At 42.5% G+C, this 20,459-nt stretch overlaps 1 protein-coding gene across 19 annotated transcripts in view; it reads right to left on the reverse strand.

Annotated features, from left to right (window-relative positions):
* Positions 1-20,459, reverse strand: part of TCF4 (transcription factor 4) — a 552,151-nt gene that overhangs the window by 83,321 nt on the left and 448,371 nt on the right. Inside the window, exons 1-2 of one of the 19 annotated variants that reach the window (XM_073543852.1) lie at positions 18,911-19,209; positions 18,610-18,790 (exon numbers count right to left, since the gene is read on the reverse strand). The exons of 17 other annotated variants lie outside the window; for them this stretch is intronic. In XM_073543852.1, coding sequence (XP_073399953.1) covers positions 18,610-18,612 — 3 coding nt within the window. In that variant the 5' untranslated portion in view covers positions 18,613-18,790; positions 18,911-19,209. Of the gene's footprint in view, positions 1-18,609; positions 18,791-18,910; positions 19,210-20,459 lie in introns of those variants that run through there. One more of the 19 variants, XM_073543853.1, reaches the window with a different exon arrangement.

The raw sequence follows: 20,459 nt of genomic DNA on the forward strand, positions 1-20,459 counted from the left end.
ATATTCTTGTACATAGGGGCAGTATTATAGTAGTTATATTCTTGTACATAGGAGCAGTATTATAGTAGTTATATTCTTGTACATAGGAGCAGTATTATAGTAGTTATATTCTTGCACATAGGAGCAGTATTATAGTAGTTATATTCTTGTACATAGTGGCAGTATTATAGTAGTTATATTCTTGTATATAGGGGCAGTATTATAGTAGTTATATTCTTGTACATAGTGGCAGTATTATAGTAGTTATATTCTTGTACATAGGGAGCAGTATTATAGTAGTTATATTCTTGTATATAGGGGCAGTATTATAGTAGTTATATTCTTGTACATAGGAGCAGTATTATAGTAGTTATATTCTTGTACATAGGGGCAGTATTATAGTAGTTATGCTCTTGTATTACAATGATACACAAGGAGTGCTAAGATTTCTTTATTACGTAACTGTAATGAGGAGTGAATGGCATTGCCCTTTAATTCTCAACTCAGCTTTTTATTTTTTCATTTTAATGCATGTTATTTGGTTACTTGCTTAATGCATTATTAACAATTATCCAAAAAAACCACCAACAGTCTAGATTCTCATAAACACGACCTCATGGCCGCGTCAACTTTTTTTTTTTTTGCGTAGGCTACCAGAATAATTCAATCTTTCATATCTGCTTAATCACTTGGGATTAACGCCATTCAAGAACAGCTTAATACGGGTTTATATTTTATTTCTATTTTCCTTTCCAGTCTATTCCCATGTATCCAATAAGGGAAACACATTCACTGCATCTTCCCATTAAATATTTCGCTTCTTGGAACTATTAAAACAATCAAAGAAAATACAATAATCACCATATCACTCCCAGTATACATTCCCTTCAAAGACACATGAAAAGAAGCTTCAAAACCTGGATCTGATGGAGACCACCAGCATGCAGGGCGGGTATATGGAGATATATATATATATATTATTTTTTTTTTACATGTGTGCTTTAGCTGTAAAGTTTGCCAGAAAAACACATTTTCGTTCTACAAAGAATTCTGTAGCGGATTCTAAATAAAAAAAATAGCACATTTATATTTTGTTTATGGCGCGTATAAACATCCCATCGTAAAACAAAGGCTTGACGTCCATGCAGCTAAGAGTTTGTTGAGTTTGGAGAGTAGGAAAACAAAAAAATATATACAAAAACACACATTTGTAATTTTTTTTATTTATTTATTTATTTTTTAAGTTCTGTTTTCTCTCCCACTTTTTTTTTCTTTTTCCTTTTTTTTTTCCTTCTTTTTTTAGAACGCACCATTCCAGATGGCCAGAAAGACCGAGGCGCTGTCATCTCAGTGATGAAAATGGATACCCTCCTGCCTCCATTTTGAAGCGAGGCGGCAGATCACAGAATTGGCAGGCTGCCTGCTCTGACATTCGCTTGTCACAGCAAAATGAAGGGGGAAAAATTCCACCAATAAAAAGACATCTGCAACATTAACCAGTTCGGCGCCTATGGGAGAGGCGGTGGCGGTGGCGGTGGTGGTGGTGGGGGGTTAATGCACTCGGCAGCGAGTCGAGGGTGGCCCGAGGCCTGGCATGAAAAGGTTAAAACCAAAATATTTTCCAATCGCGGGGATGAACACATAGAAACGATTAATTCTTTATAGGAACGTCGCCTTCCCGTAATGAATCTCTGCGCCGATGGATTCCGCTGCTAGGATGGCATATGGAAGATATTTTTCGGAAAAGGAGATTTAAATACACGATACGTAGTAAAAAAAAACAAAAAAACAAAAGTGTCCGCGGTGGGGATTCGGAATTTACATATGGCGTGGCGTCCGTCTCTGCGTCTTGGGCATCAAAAGCCATTTGTGATGTTTTTGACAGTTTTTGACAAAATTTTCGAACTGTTTGTTCATTGTGCGATCCCCCCCCCCCCGAAAAAAAAATAAAAATAAACTGGAATAAAACAGGTGCCACGGCGAATAGACGCATTACTGTGAAGGACGTATTCCGCAGTGCAAAAGATTTTTTTATGCGTATTTTCTTTAGGGATGAGATAAATTTAATGTATTTTCTCACTAATTTTTATTTTTTTTTTGGACACTGTATAAGTACAGAAATATTTTGCTATTTTCAAGCCTAAATGCAGAAACTGATAGTGTACACCTACTTTACCTGGCATTTCATAAAAATTCCTAAGGTTTTTATCTGCACACGGGCCATAGGGGTAAAGGTGGGGTTTTCTAGCCATCAATTCTAGCTTTCATTTTGGTTTAAAAAAAAAAAAAAAATTAAATTTACTGCAAGCAATGAAGTTTTTTTTAATCATTTCCTCTCAAAATATTTCAATGCAACTTTTGCCTAATTAGATTTTAAGGACTTTTTTTTCCCCTCATTGAGTCATCTGTGCGGCATTCTCGGATTTATAAAAGGAGCATCCATATTCTTTTTAAACATCAACAATTTAAAATTCAGTAATAGCCCAAAAGTCGTTACATGCTGGGATAAGGTGTTATCTGAGCATGCTCGGGTGCTAGCCGAGTGTCTTTGGCGTGCTCGAATAATATGCTCGAGTCCCCGCGGCTGTTCGACAGCTACAACACACGCAGGGATTGCCGGGTTGTTAGGCTATCCTTGCATGTGTTGCTGCAGTCGATCAGCCGCGAGACATGCAGCCGCGGGGACTCGAGCATATCATTGAGCACGCCGAAGAAAAATTTTACAAGTCCAAATCCAGCGCTCGATTAAGTTTTTTTTTTTTTTTAAGTTTTCTTTTTTTATTGTCTTGTGTTATTCGTTGATTTTTCTTTTGCGACAAAGTCTTCAAAACATCGAACGCGGTTGATGAATTTTTGCAAGTAATCAAAACATTTTTTTCCTTTTTTGGGGGGCGGACTTTACATTTTTCAGCGACATTTTAATTCAAAGAAAAAGTGCTATGTTTTACGAAGTTGTCGCAAAATTTGCGCAAATCATTTCAGACGTCAATAACGGCACATTTTTTAAAAACGTCGACCTTGATGAATCAACTGAAAACATCTGGAAAATCTAAACCCCATTCCCAATGATGAACATAAAAAATATCATAAAAAAAAACCCGGGTGAGCACATACTGTATATAGAAAACTTTAAATAAAAAGAAAGAATAATGTGCAAATGAACAAGAGGCAAAAACACCAAAAAGTAGACAAAAAAGGCACCAACACAATAATGAAACGGGCTCTTAGTTTTTTGAAGGCCGAACTGTTGTTTAAGTAGAATATGTGTGTCTGATTGTAGCTCCTCCCCCATCCATAGAACTTATAAGCACCAATTGTCATCTATCTCAATAATGGAAAAGTCTGTATCTTATTCATAAATTGAGAGTGAGAGATCCGTCTAGGAATTACTCTTAAGCTCTCACTAATATTTAAAATACTACATCTTTGGTAAAAACTGTCATGTAAGTGTATAGTGTAGTAATAATGGGAAAAAAAAATCTGCTCCGACCATCAGACACTAATGCTTTTATGTGTGTATGAAAAAAAAATCTTAAAAAAATGGTCCATTTGGCTGTTGTGCTGAAAGCACGCAGCCCCGACGTGCACAAGTGTATTCTGGTGCAGACAAACAATAAGACACAACTTCCTCTACCTCCATGTCGCAAAATCATGAAAGAATAGAAGACGGGCTTTTATTTTTTGAAGTAAATCAATTCTCGGTGACTAATCGTCTGGACATTATCCTGTTGGCCATAAAATAAAAAAAAGAACAGTATTTCACTTCCCAAAAATGTATGTGGTCTCATGTGGAAAAAAAAAAGACATAAAAACAATAGGAAAGAAGAAAGACTGCTCCGAGGGGTATGAACATTTGCGAAAGAATAGGGCGATTTGCCCTTAGCAACCAACAAGGCCTCTGCCTTCAATTCTTCCAAGTAAGGTCACTATGGAATGTGGGGTCACTATGGAATGTGGGCACACTATGGAAAGAGGGGTCACCATGGAATGTGGTGACACTATGGAAAGAGGGGTCACCATGGAATGTTGGGACACTATGGAAAGAGGGGTCACCATGGAATGAGGGGTAACCATGGAATGTTGGGACACTATGGAAAGAGGGGCCACCATGGAATGTGGGGATACTATGGAAAGAGGGGTCACCATGTAATGTGGTGACACTATGGAAAGAGGGGTCACCATGGAATGAGGGGTAACCATGGAATGTGGGGACACTATGGAAAGAGGGGTCACCATGGAATGAGGGGTAACCATGGAATGTTAGACACCATGGAAAGAGGGGTCACCATGGAATGTGGGGATACTATGGAAAGAGGGGTCACCATGGAAAGTGGGGACACTATGGAAAGAGGGTTCACCATGTAATGTGGTGACACTATGGAAAGAGGGGTCACCATGGAATGTGGTGACACTATGGAAAGAGGGGTCACCATGGAATGTTGGGACACTATGGAAAGAGGGGTCACCATGGAATGAGGGGTAACCATGGAATGTTGGGACACTATGGAAAGAGGGGCCACCATGGAATGTGGGGATACTATGGAAAGAGGGGTCACCATGTAATGTGGTGACACTATGGAAAGAGGGGTCACCATGGAATGAGGGGTAACCATGGAATGTGGGGACACTATGGAAAGAGGGGTCACCATGGAATGAGGGGTAACCATGGAATGTTGGGACACCATGGAAAGAGGGGTCACCATGGAATGTGGGGATACTATGGAAAGAGGGGTCACCATGGAAAGTGGGGACACTATGGAAAGAGGGTTCACCATGTAATGTGGTGACACTATGGAAAGAGGGGTCACCATGGAATGAGGGGTAACCATGGAATGTGGGGACACTATGGAAAGAGAGAACACTATGGAAAGAGGGGTCACCATGGAATGAGGGGTAACCATGGAATGTTGGGACACTATGGAAAGAAGAGTCACCATGGAATGTGGGGATACTATGGAAAGAGGGGTCACCATGGAATGTGGGGACACTATGGAAAGAGGGGTCACCATGGAATGTGGTGTCACTATGGAAAGAGGGGTCACCATGGAATGAGGGGTAACCATGGAATGTTGGGATACTATGGAAACGGGTCACCATGGAATGAGGGGTAACCATGGAATGTGGGGACACTATGGAAAGAGGGGTCACCATGTAATGTGGTGACACTATGGAAAGAGGGGTCACCATGGAATGAGGGGTAACCATGGAATGTGGGGACACTATGGAAAGATGGGTCACCATGGAATGTGGGGACACTATGGAAAGATGGGTCACCATGGAAAGAGGGGTCACCATGGAATGAGAGGACACTATGGAAAGAGGGGTCACCATGGAATGAGGGGACACTATGGAATGTGGGGTCACTATGGAGTGCGGGGTCACTATGCAATATGGGGACACTATGGAATGTGGGGACACTAAGGAATGTGGGGTCACTATGCAATGTGGGGACACTATGGAATGTGGGGTTGCTATGCAATGTGGGGACACTATGGAATGTGGGATCACTATGGAAGTTGGGAACACTATGGAATGTGGGGACACTATGGAATGTAGGGACACTAAGAAATGCGAGATCACTATGGAATGTGGTGTCATTATGAAATGTGGGGACACTATGGAATGTGGGGTCACAATGAAATGTGGCGTCAATATGGAAAGAGGGGTCACCATGGAATGAGGGGTCACCATGGAATGAGGGGTCACCATGGAATGAGGGGTAAACCATGGAATGTGGGGACACTATGGAAAAAGGTCACCATGGAATGAGGGGTAACCAAGGAATGTGGGGACACTATGGAATGTGGGGTCTCTATGGAATGAGGGGTCACCATGGAATGTGGGGTCACCATGGAATGTGGGGTCACCATGGAATGAGGGGTCACCATGGAATTAGGAGTAACCATGGAATGTGGGGACACTATGGAATGTGGGATGACTATGGAATGTGGGGTCACTATGGAACGTGAGGACACTATGGAATGAGGGGTAACCCTGGAATGTGTGGGTCACTATGAAATGTCGGGTCACTATGGAAAGAGGGGTCACTATGGAAAGAGGGGTCACCATGGAATGTGGGGGACACTATGGAATGTGGGAACACTATGGAATGTGGGGTCACTATGGAAAGAGGGGTCACCATGGAATGAGGGGTAACCATGGAATGTGGGGTCACTATGGAAAGAGGGGTAACCCTGGAATGTGGGGACACTATGGAATGTGGGGTCACTATGGAAAGAGGGGTCACCATTGAATGAGGGGTAACCATGGAATGTGGGGGACACTATGGAATGTGGGGTCACTATGGAAAGAGGGGTCACCATGGAATGAGGGGTAATCATGGAATGTGGGGATACTATGGAATGTGGGGTCTCTATGGAAAGCGGATTCACCACGGAATGAGGGGTAACCATGGAATGTGGGGACACTATGGAATGTGGGGACACTATGGAATGAGGGGTAACCATGGAATGTGGGGACACTATGGAATGTGGGGTCACCATGGAATGCGGGGACACTATGGAATGCGGGGACACTATGGAATGTGGGATCACTATGCAATGTGGGGACACTAAGGAATGTGGGGTAACTATGGAATGTGGGGTCACTACAGAATTTGGGGTCACTATGGATTTTGGGGTCACTATGGAATTTGGGGTCACTATGGAATGTGGGGACACTATGGAATGTGGGATCACTATGGAATGTGGGGTCACTATGGAATGTGGGAACACTATGGAATTTGGGGACACTATGGAATGTGGGGACACTATGGAATGTGGGGACACTATGGAATGCTTGGTAACCATTGTAACTGTTTCCAGACATGAGGCCTATATACTGTGACTGGATGGAGTCCATACCTGTAGATTCATCCACAGTACAGCTACACTATACTACTTTATCGTTTAGGACTCTTCCAAGTGGCCATAATACTGACAAATTTCCACTTCCTTAGGGAAACTGGATCCTATTGAAATTATCCTTCAAGGAATTGCCCACTTTTGATCATTTTATTCCAGTTAAAATGGGCTGTCCAGCCATGTTTTTATACTCATAGACAATCCCTCTAAGCAGGTCTTCCTACTACATAATGAGGTGGGGGAGCAGTACACGGCGCCCATTGAATCCGCATAAGCCTGTGCAATTCTCGGACACAAACAGTTCTATAGAGAGAATGACAATCCTTATGCTGGTTCCATGCTTTAATAATGGGGGCATTTTGGGGCTTAAACTTCAATATGGCTGATGTGCTCCAGAGGAAAAGAGGTACAGGATTATAATACAATGTTTGGAAGACGGTGATGGTTTGGGGAGCCATGTCATCTGCTGGTGTAGGTCCACTGTGTTTTATCAAGACCAAAGTCAGCGCAGCCGACTACCAGGAAATTTTAGAGCACTTCATGCTTCCCTCTGCAACTAGCTTTTTGGAGATGGAAATATCATTCTTGGCCGCTGTCCACACTGCCAAAAGTACCAACACCTGGTTTACAAACAACAGTATCACTGTGCTTGATTGGCAGCAAACTCGCCTGACCTTAACCCCATAGAAAAGTCATAGAGGAAGATGAGAGACACCAGACCCCACAATGCAGACGAGCTGAATCGGCTATCAAAGCAACCTGGGCTTCCATAATCCCTCAGCAGTGCCACAGGCTGATTGCCTCCATGCCACGCCGCATTGATGCAGTAACTGATGCAAAAAGAGCCCCGACCAAGTATTGAGTGCAGTTACTGAACATACATTTCAGGAGGCCAACATTTTGAATTTTAAAATCTTTTTTTTCAAGCTGGTGTTATAAAGTATTCTAATTTACTGAGATAATGACTTTTGGGTTTTCATTGGCTGTAAGCCATAATCATCAACATTAACAGAAATAAACACGTGAAATAGATCACTCTGTGTGTAATGACTCTATAGAATATAGGAGAGTCACTTTTTGTATTGAAGAACTGAGATAAATTAACTTTTTGATGATTCTAATTTTGTGAGATGCACTTGTATATATAAATATATATATACATACAGTACAGACCAAAAGTTTGGACACACCTTCTAATTCAAAGAGTTTTCTTTATTTTCATGCCTATGAAAATTGTAGATTCACTCTGAAGGCATCAAAACTATGAATTAACACATGTGGAATTATATAATTAACTAAAAAGTGTGAAACAACTGAAAATATGTCTTATATTCTAGTTTCTTCAAAGTAGCCACCTTTTGCTTTGATTACTGTTTTGCACACTCTTGGCATTCTCTTGATGAGCTTCAAGAGGTAGTCACCGGAAATGGTCTTCCAACAGTCTTGAAGGAGTTCCCAGAGATGCTTCGCACTTGTTGGTCCTTTTGCCTTCACTCTGCGGTCCAGCTCACCCCAAACCATCTCGATTGGGTTCAGGTCTTGTGACTGTGGAGGCCAGGTCATCTGGCGTAGCACCCCATCACTCTCCTTCTTGGTCAAATAGCCCTTACACAGCCTGGAGGTGTGCTTGGGGTCATTGTCCTTTTGAAAAATAAATGATGGTCCAACTAAACGCAAACCAGATGGAATAGCATGCCGCTGCAAGATGCTGTGGTAGCCATGCTGGTTCAGTATGCCTTCAAAGCACCCCCACACCATCACACCTCCTCTTCCATGCTTCATGGTGGGAACCAGGCATGTAGAGTTCATCCGTTCACCTTTTCTGCGTTGCACAAAGACACGGTGGTTGGAACCAAAGATCTCAAATTTGGACTCATCAGACCAAAGCACAGATTTCCACTTGTCTAATGTCCATTCCTTGTGTTCTTTAGCCCAAACAAGTCTCTTCTGCTTGTTGCCTGTCCTTAGCAGTGGTTTCCTAGCAGCTATTTTACCATGAAGGCCTGCTGAACAAAGTCTCCTCTTAACAGTTGTTGTAGAGATGTGTCTGCTGCTAGAACTCTGTGTGGCATTGACCTGGTCTCTAATCTGAGCTGCTGTTAACCTGCAGTTTCTGAGACTGGTGACTCGGATGAACTTATCCTCCGCAGCAGAGGTGACTCTTGGTCTTCCTTTCCTGGGGCGGTCCTCATGTGAGCCAGTTTCTTTGTAGCGCTTGATGGTTTTTGCCACTGCACTTGGGGACACTTTCAAAATTTTCCCAATTTTTCGGACTGACTGACCTTCATTTCTTAAAGTAATGATGGCCACTCGTTTTTCTTTACTTAGCTGCTTTTTTCTTGCCATAATACAAATTCTAACAGTCTATTAAGTAGGACTATCAGCTGTGTATCCACCAGACTTCTGCACAACACAACTGATGGTCCCAACCCCATTTATAAGGCAAGAAATCCCACTTATTAAACCTGACAGGGCACACCTGTGAAGTGAAAACCATTTCCGGTGACTACCTCTTGAAGCTCATCAAGAGAATGCCAAGAGTGTGCAAAGCAGAAATCAAAGCAAAAGGTGACTACTTTGAAGAACCTAGAATGTAAGACATATTTTCAGTTGTTTCACACTTTTTTGTTAATTATATTATTCCACGTGTGTTAATTCATAGTTTTGATGCCTTCAGAGTGAATCTACAATTTTCATAGTCATGAAAATAAAGAAAACTCTTTGAATGAGAAGGTGTGTCCAAACTTTTGGTCTGTACTGTATATATATATATATATATATATATATATATATATATAAAATCACACAAATGTCTCTCTCTATATATACATTATATTTCAATTCATTTAGCTATGTGTATATTTTTTAATATATATATATATATACACACACACACATACTGTATGCCATTACTTATATACGGTATATGTATATAATTAAAAAAAACTACATCCTACATCTACCAAGACACTGTAACCGTCCGCCAAGATAAAAAACATAATATAGTAGAATGAGCAACAGAGGTTCGGACACAGTGTCGCGTATTCTAAGATGGACCGCTGACAACCAATTCATGAGGCCAATATTTACAGCCCCAACCATCTCAAGTGGGACGTCCTCCCAAAAAATATACAGGCAATCAGGGTTTTAGGAAACTCAGGTGATGCTCTCCTACATCTTTTTAGAATTTTTCAAGAAAATGATGACTGAAGGATTTATATTTAGTGTCGATTCTTTCTGGGTGGGAAAAGCTGATTGTTATATTATAGATGTCGGAGTGTAATAACTCCATTATGCATCGCAATAATTTTAACTAAGACGCACAAAGACAAGTGGGTGTTTTTTGTTTTCTAGAAATAGCTTTTCTCCCACCAGTTGAGGACGTGGGCAGAGCGGTGATTAGAAAAAAGCTTCAACAATTCTCACAAGAAATTTGGGATAATAGTATGGCTCTGTCAGGCAACTGACCCCACACTCAGCCCGTAAACTCACATTCCCCATTGCCATTAGCATCTGGATGGTTAAAGGGAATATCCAGGGATAAATAGTTATCCATTCAAAAGATAGGCTGTCAATAGAAGATTAGTGGTTCATCAGTTATTATCACCACCGGATGTACACAATGAATAGAGCCGGAACGGCACAACTTTGTACATTGTGTGGTGATCACTCTTGGGTACTGCATCTCAGCTACTACTGAAGGGCTGAGCAGGAGTTCCCAGGAACGGCTACTACACAAAGTTCAGAGCTGTGCTGTACACTGTGTACATTCGGCTGCCGGATGAACAAATGATCAATTGGGGTCACCTGGTGTTAGAGCTACGCTGATGTTCTATTGATAATCCATCAAAAAGATAGGTCATGAAAATTGTAGCCCTGGTCAACCCCTATAATGATGATGACAGGAGACAACCTATATGGTCCATTGGCCGTTGCCAAATTTCCAATGGTGGGCAACAAATATTGGCAACTGCTATAGCTGAAATGGTGTATAATGTCATAGAGGTGCCAACTCTTTTTCCCTACTGTGCCCCAAAGTTTGAATCTTTCTTCCTACTTGAGAGTGACTGTTGCAGATTTCAGCTTTCAGCAGAATTGCGAACCCTCAGATAATGTGGGAAAATGAAATGGTTTACTTTGAACATACAACAGCCATCATCTTCGTCATCACAACATGGAGGATACAGTAAGATAACTGACATAACATAAAGAAGTCATACGGTACAGTATTAACAAACTCTAACACCGTGCCACCTGTGGTTCCTCCTTAGTGTAAGCCTGCAGCTTTTGTACACCCCAAATGGCCAAAATCAGGTTGCTCTAGGATCCAGATAAAACATGTGTATTGCTCTTCCATTGAACAATTTAAATATTTCTCCTGGGCATTTGACCCACTTTGGGCAACATTCTGCAACGTTTGCATCCTTAAGAGCAAGTTAAACACATCTTCTAAAACTATCTAATTTCCAACTATGTGCCCCCTAGATTAAGGCCCCCAGGGATTGTTGTTATATTTTTAGTCTAATACGCACAGTCCGCATGAAACCATTGAAGTTTAAAACAAACCATATGCTCTTATCACTTCAAGGTAGTATTACGGGAGATGCCGACTTTAAAAAGAAGGTTTATGTGATGTATGATTAGGAAGAGGAACAAGCCAGGAGAGTACAGACTGACGAAATGTACACATAATGTCCTGTATAAATCCATTTTGCAAGTTTTAAAGGGAATCTGTCAGCACAAAATGACTACTAAAGAAAAGCTCAAGTGCTACGTGCACCCTTGTCGTAGCCAAGTAGTGCATAGCACTGTCTTGTTTTGCATCTATCTCTACCCTCATCTTTCTTGATTGACAGCTCTGGATTCATAGAAAAAAGAGCAGCGATAGATAGAAAACAAGTTGGGAAGGAGCACTGAACTGACCTCATCTGGAATACTGTGTCCAGTTCTGGGCACCATATTTGAAAAAAAGCCATTTTAAAACTGGAGAAAGTTCAGAGAAGAGCTACCAGGATGGTGTCACGGGGCAGTAGTGGGAAAACGGGACGAGGAACCTGGGCCCCTGAACTGCCCCTCAGGCTAAGGGGGTGCCCTGGCTGTCCTTAACTTGGGGGTACACTTGATGGTAGTGAGGCCCAAGTCCCCGGCCTGTCCCTCTTTCCTGGTTAGCCCTGAGCTAAACCCCCAAACCCCTCCCCAGGAGGTGAGACAGGGAATAAAGTGAACTGCACCAATAACACAAAAAGAAAGACAAAACAGACACCATGGGGTTAAAGCAACTAAAAACCAAAACTTAGCTTTATCTGCTGACAATGCTCCAAGCAGCAGAGTAAGGCACCCGATCAGCATCCAGTAGTAACACCACTGCTCCAGATAAGCTGAACCCCCTCTGCACCAGGTAGGTCCAGTCTTCACCAAGGTTGGTTAGCAAATGACCAGTATTACCAACAGTGAATTGCAGCACCAGGTGGCCTTATAAAGGGAAGAGGGAGTGGCACCTACCTGCATAGATAATGAATCACCATGCAGTAAAGCCAGCGGCCACCGGGGGCAAAAACCAATATTAACCCCTGAGGGCCAGAAAGGAAAAAGAGAGTCCAGACTCTGACACAGATCCAAAAATGGATCGTGACAGATGGTGTGCAGACTGCAAAGTACAGGTGATTCTCACAAAATTAGAATATCATCAAAAAGTGAATTTATTTCAGTTCTTCAATACAAAAAGTGAAACTCATATATTCTATAGAGTCATTACACACAGAGTGATCTATTTCATGTGTTTATTTCTGCTAATGTTGATGATTATGGCTTACAGCCAATGAAAACCCAAAAGTCATTATCTCCGTAAATTAGAATACTTTATAACACCAGCTTGAAAAATGATTTTAAAATCTGAAATGTTGGCCTACTGAAATGTATGTTCAGTAAATGCACTCAATACTTGGTTGTGGCTCCTTTTGCATCAATTACTGCATCAATGCAGCGTGGCAAGGAGGCGATCAGCCTGTGGCACTGCTGAGGGGTTATGGAAGCCCAGGTTGCTTTGATAGCAGCCTTCAGCTCATCTGCATTGTTGGGTCTGGTGCCTCTCATCTTCCTCTTGACAATACTCCATAGATTCTCTATGGGGTTAAGGTCAGGTGATTTTGCTGCCAATCAAGCACAGTGACACTGTTGTGTGTACACCAGGTATTGGTACTTTTGGCAGTGTGGACAGGGGCCAAGTCCTGCTGGAGAATGAAATTTCCATCTCCAAAAAGCTTGTCGGCATAGGGAAGCATGAAGTGCTCTAAAATTTACTGGTAGTCGGCTGTGCTGACTTTGGTCTTGATAAAACACATAGGACCTACTCCAGCAGATGACACCTTCAATTCTCTCCTCCGTCCCCCAGCACCTCCTCCCTCCCCACTCAACTCAGCTGAAGACTTTGCCTCATTTTTCAAGTAGAAGATTGATAACATCAGAGACAGTTTTGGTCAACAACCCCCAGAGCCCCTCCTCCCGACTTCCCAGCCCTCCACCTCCAAAACCAACTTCTCCACCATTACAGGAGATCGACTCTCCACTCTACTCTCAAGATCACATCTCACCACTTGTGCACTTGACCCGATCCCTTCCCACTTCATCCCAAACCTCACCACAGTCTTCATCCCAACCCTAACCCATCTCTTCAACCTATCACTAACAACTGGTGTTTTCCCCTCAAGCTTTAAACATGCCTCCATCACACCTATCTTCAAAAAGCCCTCTCTTGACCCATCCTCTGTATCTAGCTATTGCCCCATATCACTTCTCCCCTATGCCTCCAAGCTACTGGAACAACACGTCTACCTTGAACAGTCCTCCCATCTCTCTTCTTGCTCCCTCTTCGACCGCTTACAATCTGGCTTCCGGTCACACCACTCCACTGAAACTGCCCTTACTAAGGTCACCAATGACCTCTTAACCGCCAAGAGCAAGCGACACTACTCTGTCCTCCTCCTCCTGGAACTGTCGGCTGCCTTTGACACAGTGGACCATTCCCTATTATTACAGACCCTCTCATCCCTTGGCATCACAGACTTGGCCCTATCCTGGATCTCATCATACCTAACAGACCGGACATTCAGCGTCTCCCACTCACACACCACCTCCTCACCTCGCGCCCTATCTGTCGGAGTCCCACAAGGTTCAGTCCTAGGACCCCTGCTCTTCTCCATTTACACCTTTGGCCTGGGACAGCTCATAGAATCTCATGGATTTCAGTATCATCTCTATGCTGATGACACACAGATCTACATCTCTGGACCAGATATCACCTCCCTACTAACCAGAATCCCTCAATGTCTGTCTGCTATTTCATCCTTCTTCTCTGCTAGATTTCTGAAACTTAACATGGACAAAACAGAATTCATCATCTTTCCCCCATCTCACGTGACCCCCCCAACAATCCTATCCATAACAGTAAATGGCTGCCCACTCTCCCCAGTCCCACAAGCTAGCTGCCTCGGGGTAATCCTTGACGCTGATCTCTCCTTCAAACCACATATCCAAGCCCTTTCCACTTCCTGCCGACTTCAACTCAAAAATATTTCACGAATCCGTTCATTCCTCAACCAAAAATCTGCAAAACCCCTAGTCCATGCCCTCATAATCTCTCGCCTTGACTACTGCAACCTCCTGCTCTGTGGCCTCCCCTCGAACACTCTCGCACCCCTCCAATCTATTCTAAACTCTGCTGCCCGACTAATCCACCTGTCCCCCCGCTATTCCCCAGCTTCTCCCCTCTGTCAATCCCTTCACTGGCTCCCCATTGCCCAGAGACTCTAGTACAAAACCCTAACCATGACATACAAAGCCATCCACAACCTGTCTCCTCCATACATCTGTGACCTCATCTCCCGGTACTTTCCTGCACGCAACCTCCGATCCTCACAAGATCTCCTTCTCTACTCCCCTCTTATCTCCTCTTCCCACAATCGCATACAAGATTTCTCTTGCGCATCACCCCTACTCTGGAACTCTCTACCACAACATATCAGACTCTCACCTACCATCGAAACCTTCAAAAAGAGCCTGAAGACCCACCTCTTCCGACAAGCCTATAACTTGCAGTAACCACCGATCGACCAAACCGCTGCATGACCAGCTCTACCCTCGCCTACTGTATTCTCACCAATCCCTTGTAGATTGTGAGCCTTCGCGAGCAGGGTCCTCTCTCCTCCTGTACCAGCTATGACTTGTATTGTTTAACATTATTGTACTTGTTTTTATGTATACCCCTCCTTACATGTAAAGCGCCATGGAATAAATGGCGCTATAACAATAAATAATAATAATAATAATGACATGGCTCCCCAAACCATCACAGATTGTGGAGACTTCACAATAGACCTCCAGCAGCTTGGATTGTGGCCTCTCCACTCTTCCTCCAGACTCTGGGACCATGATTTCCAAATGAAATGCAAAATTTACTTTCATCCGAAAACAACACTTTGGACCACTGACAACAGTCCAGTTCTTTTTCTCCTTGGCGCAGGTAAGACGCTTCTGGCATTGTCTATTGGTCATGAGTGGCTTGACACAAGGAATGTGACACTTGTTGCCCATGTCCTGGATACGTCTGTGTGTGGTGGCTCTTGAAGCAATGGCTCCAGCAGCAGTCCACACCTTGTGAATCTCCCCCAAATTTTTGAATGGTCTTTTCTTAACAATCCCTTCAAGGCTGCGGTTATCCCGGTTGCTTGTGCACCTTTTTCTACTACACTTTTTCCTTCCACTCAACTTTCCATTAATATGCCTGGATACAGCACTATGTGAACAGTCAGCTTCTTTAGCAATGACCTTTTGTGGCTTACCTTCCTTGTGGAGTGTGCCAATGACTGCTGTCTGGACATCAAGTCAGGAGTCTTCCCCATGATTGTGGACTCTACTGAAACAGACTAAGGGACCTTTTTAAACACTTAGGAAGACTTTGCAGGTGTTTTTTGTTAATTATTCTAATTTTATGAGATGACTTTTGGGTTTTCATTGGCTGTAAGCCATAATCATCAACATTAACAGAAATAAACACGTGAAATAGATCACTCTGTGTGTAGTGACTCTATAGAATATATGAGTTTCACTTTTTGTATTGAAGAACGGAAATAAATTGACTATTTAATGATATTCTAATTTTGTGAAAAGCACCTGTATGTCCTACGAGGAACAGTTAAAGGATCTGGGAATGTTTAGCCTGCAAAAAAGAAGGCTAAGAGGAGACAATACAGTTGTGGCCAATAGTATTGACACCCCTGCAATTCTGTCAGATAATACTCAGTTTCTTCCTGAAAATGATTGCAAACACAAATTATTTGGTATTATTATCTTCATTTAATTTGTGTTAAATGAAAAAACACAAAAAGAATTGTCCTAAAGCCAAATTGGATATAATTCCACACCAAACATAAAAAAGAGGGTGGACAAAAGTATTGGCACTGTTCAAAAAATCAGGTGATTCTTCTCTAATTTGTGTAATTAACAGCACCTGTAACTTACCTGTGGCACCTAACAGGTGTTGGCAATAACTAAATCACACTTGCAGCCAGTTGACATGGATTAAAGTTGACTCAACCTCTGTCCTGTGTCCTTGTGTGTACCACATTGAGCATGGAGAAAAGAAAGAAGACCAAAGAACTGTCTGACGACTTGAGAAACCAAATAGTGAGGAAGCATGAGCAATCTCAAGGCTACAAGTCCATCTCCAAAGACCTGACTGTTCCTGTGTCTACCGTGCGCAGTGTCATCAAGAAGTGTAAAGCCCATGGCACTGTGGCTAACCTCCCTAGATGTGGACGGAAAAGAAAAATTGACAAGAGATTTCAACGCAAGATTGTGCGGATGTTGGAAAAGGAACCTCGACTAACATCTAAACAAGTTCAAGCTCCCCTGCAGTCCGAGGGTACAACAGCGTCAACCCGTTCTATCCGTCGGCGTCTGAATGAAAAGGGACTGTATGGTAGGAGACCCAGGAAGACCCCACTTCTTACCCCGAGACATAAAAAAGCCAGGCTGGAGTTTGCCAAGACTTACCTGAAAAAGCCTAAAACGTTTTGGAAGAATGTTCTCTGGTCAGATGAGACAAAAGTAGAGCTTTTTGGGCAAAGGCATCAACATAGAGTTTACAGGAGAAGAAAAGAGGCATTCAAAGAAAAAAATACGGTCCCTACAGTCAAACATGGCGGAGGTTCCCTGATGTTTTGGGGTTGCTTTGCTGCTTTGCTGCCTCTGGCACTGGACTGCTTGACCGTGTGCATGGCATTATGAAGTCTGAAGACTACCAACAAATTCTGCAGCATAATGTAGGGTCCAGTGTGAGAAAGCTGGGTCTCCCTCAGAGGTCATGGGTCTTCCAGCAGGACAATGACCCAAAACACACTTCAAAAAGCACTAGAAAATCGTTTGAGACAAAGCACTGGAGACTTCTAAGGTGGCCAGCAAGGAGTCCAGACCTGAATCCCATAGAACACCTGTGGAGAGATCTAAAAATGGCAGTTTGGAGAAGGCACCCTTCTAATATCAGGGACCTGGAGCAGTTTGCCAAAGAAGAATGGTCTAAAATTCCAGCAGAGCATTGTAGGAAACTCATTGATGGTTACCGGAAGTGGTTGGTCGCAGCTATTTTGGCTAAAGGTTGTGCAACCAAGTATTAGGCTGAGGGTGCCAATACTTTTGTCTGGCCCGTTTTTGGAGTTTTGTGTGAAATGATCAATGTTTTGCTTTTTGCTTCATTCTCTTTTGTGTTTTTTCATTTAAGATAAATTAAATGAAGATAATAATACCAAAGAATTTGTGTTTGCAATCATTTTCAGGAAGAAACTGAGTATTATCTGACAAAATTGCAGGGGTGTCAATACTTTTGGCCACAACTGTAGCTGTCTACAAATATCTCAAGGGCTGTCACATTGTAGAAGGATCATCATTATTCTCATTTGCACAAGGAAAGACTAGAAGCAATGGGATGAAACTGAAAGGGAGGAGACACAGATTAGATATTAGAAAAAAAACTTTTGACAGTGAGGGTGATCACTGAGTGGAACAGGCTGCCACAATAGGTGGTGAGTGCTCCTTCAATGGAGGTCTTCAAACAGAGGCTGGACAGACATCTGTTGCACATCTTTGGGGACAATTTTGTTTATTATTAAATGCATGTCAAAATTATTTTTGCAATTGGGTTTTATTAAAACTTTTGCACCTTACAGACTCTTTGTTTCCCTACACATTCGATTTTGATGTGGTTGTAAATCAGCGGAGAGGAGTTCAGAAAGAGATGGATAAAAGAATTGCAAACTCTCCATCAGATTGAGCCCACTGAGAATCTGTCAGTGAGCTAGTTCTGCTGTAAAATTTTACAAACTCCCCAAGAGAATGATCTAGGTGATACATCCTCAAATAACTCATTCTGTAGCCAGTAATAGGCTACGTAACACAGAGGCCGGAGAAGCCAAACGATGCAAAATTTTTAATGAAACCCAATATCAAAAAATGATTTTTAGCCCCAAATTCAAGAAAACAAGCTAAAAAGAAACCCTATAAGTCTGGTAAAGTAGTGGAATCGGTGGACATCAGTCACAGTCACTGTGTGCTTATTTGCCAAACATTGCCCTTAGTCTACACCTAGTATTGCAGCTTTTGAATTGGATTGAGCTGCAATACCACAAGCAGCCAATTGTTAAAAGGGGCGCTGTCTTTGAAAAGAAAAAAAAACACAAAGCTTTTTTTGTTTTGTTTTTTTAACTTCAGACAATACCATGAGAAAAGGAAGCAAAGGGTTATGCCTGATGACGGTTTGCTGTCTTGTAAAGTATTCTTGGAGTTAAAAATACCCTCCAAAAAACAAATTCTGCATGTACAGATGGCATAACAGAGTAAGGTAATGAAACAAAATTGCCGAAGAAAACTTTTAAAGACGACTCCTTACAGTGGCCACCCTGCAACGACATTAAAAGGTAATTCAATTATGTCCCCAAAATTAAATGAAAAAAAAAAACAAGAAAATCAGTGAAAAATAATAAAAAAAAACATAGAAAAGAATCAAAATTTCTCACTACCTAAAAACAAATGCTCGACGGTAGAGTCATTCTGTATTGCGTCCCGTCGATGGTCCTCTATGGTTTTCGACTAAAGAGAAGCGTATCCATGGAAACACCTGCAATCTTCCCGTCAGATGATAATTGTGTACACGGAGTTGGCAGGTTAGCTATCTTCGTTGGTGAGTTACATTTGATTTGCTGTGTTAAGAAAACAAGTGACTGCCAAAATTCCGACAAAGTTGGCCTTGGTTAAATATGCTTGGAATTGATTATATTACACCTGAGTGAACATCTCTCACAACACGCACTCATTACATATCTGGTGCAGGTGAGACGTGTGTGAGGAGGATACAGCGCTCTGGGAGATCCTGTGAGAGCGCTGATTGACAGCACGGGTACTGTGCATCCCCACCACATCAGGACGCCTCTTACCCCGACGCGCAGCTTCCACAAAACCAACTTTACTTCTGCTACTTCACTAATCTCTATGTTACTATCAACTAACTGAATGATGAAAATGCAGCTCTCTCCCCCCTCACGTAGCAGAAAGTCCCAGCATGAATTTCAGGGGCTTTTTTTTTTTTTTTTTTTTACTTAAATGCATGTATATGTGGCTTAAAAAAACATTTTTGCAACTGGTTTTCATTAAAAATGTGCACGTTTGCCTTCTATGGCCTCAGTATTGCAATTATTTATTTTTTACTTGGTCTTTACAGACACCATCATCACTGTCCCCATTGGGGCTCCCAAACTACATTCCCTATCAGTATGTTTTTGGAATTTGGGAGGAAACCAGAGAACATCCACCAAAACACGGGAAGAACATACAAACTCCTAGGTGGGATTTGAATCCAAGACCCCAGCGCTGAAAAGATACAGTGTTAACCACTGAGTCACCATGCCAGTATACAGTACTAACCACTGAGCCACCATGCAAGTCTACAATGCTAACCACTGTGCCACATGCAATTCTATAGTGCTAACCACTAAGTCACCATGCAAGTCTACAGTGCCAACCATTGAGCCACCATGCAAGTCTACAGTGCTAATCACTTAGCCACCATGCAAGTCACAGTGTTAACCCAAGCCACCATGCATGTCTACAGTGCTAACCATTGAGCCACCATGCAAGTCTACAATCCTAACCACTGAGTCACCATGCAAGTCTATAGTGCTAACCACTGAGCTACCATGCAAGTCTACAGTGCTAACCACTGAGCTACCATGCAAGTCTACAGTGCTAATCACTTAGCCACCATGCAAGTCACAGTGTTAACCCAAGCCACCATGCATGACTACAGTGCTAACCATTGAGCCACCATGCAAGTCTACAGTGCTAACCACTGAGTCTCTATGCCAGTATACAGTACTAACCACTGAGCCACCATGCAAGTCTACAATGCTAACCACTGTGCCACATGCAATTCTATAGTGCTAACCACTAAGTCACCATGCAAGTCTACAGTGCCAACCATTGAGCCACCATGCAAGTCTACAGTGCTAATCACTTAGCCACCATGCAAGTCACAGTGTTAACCCAAGCCACCATGCATGTCTACAGTGCTAA

Source organism: Dendrobates tinctorius, unplaced genomic scaffold (assembly GCF_039654945.1).
Source record: "Dendrobates tinctorius isolate UK_male_01 unplaced genomic scaffold, ASM3965494v1 ptg000135l, whole genome shotgun sequence".
In the NCBI taxonomy this organism is placed as follows: domain Eukaryota; kingdom Metazoa; phylum Chordata; class Amphibia; order Anura; family Dendrobatidae; genus Dendrobates; species Dendrobates tinctorius.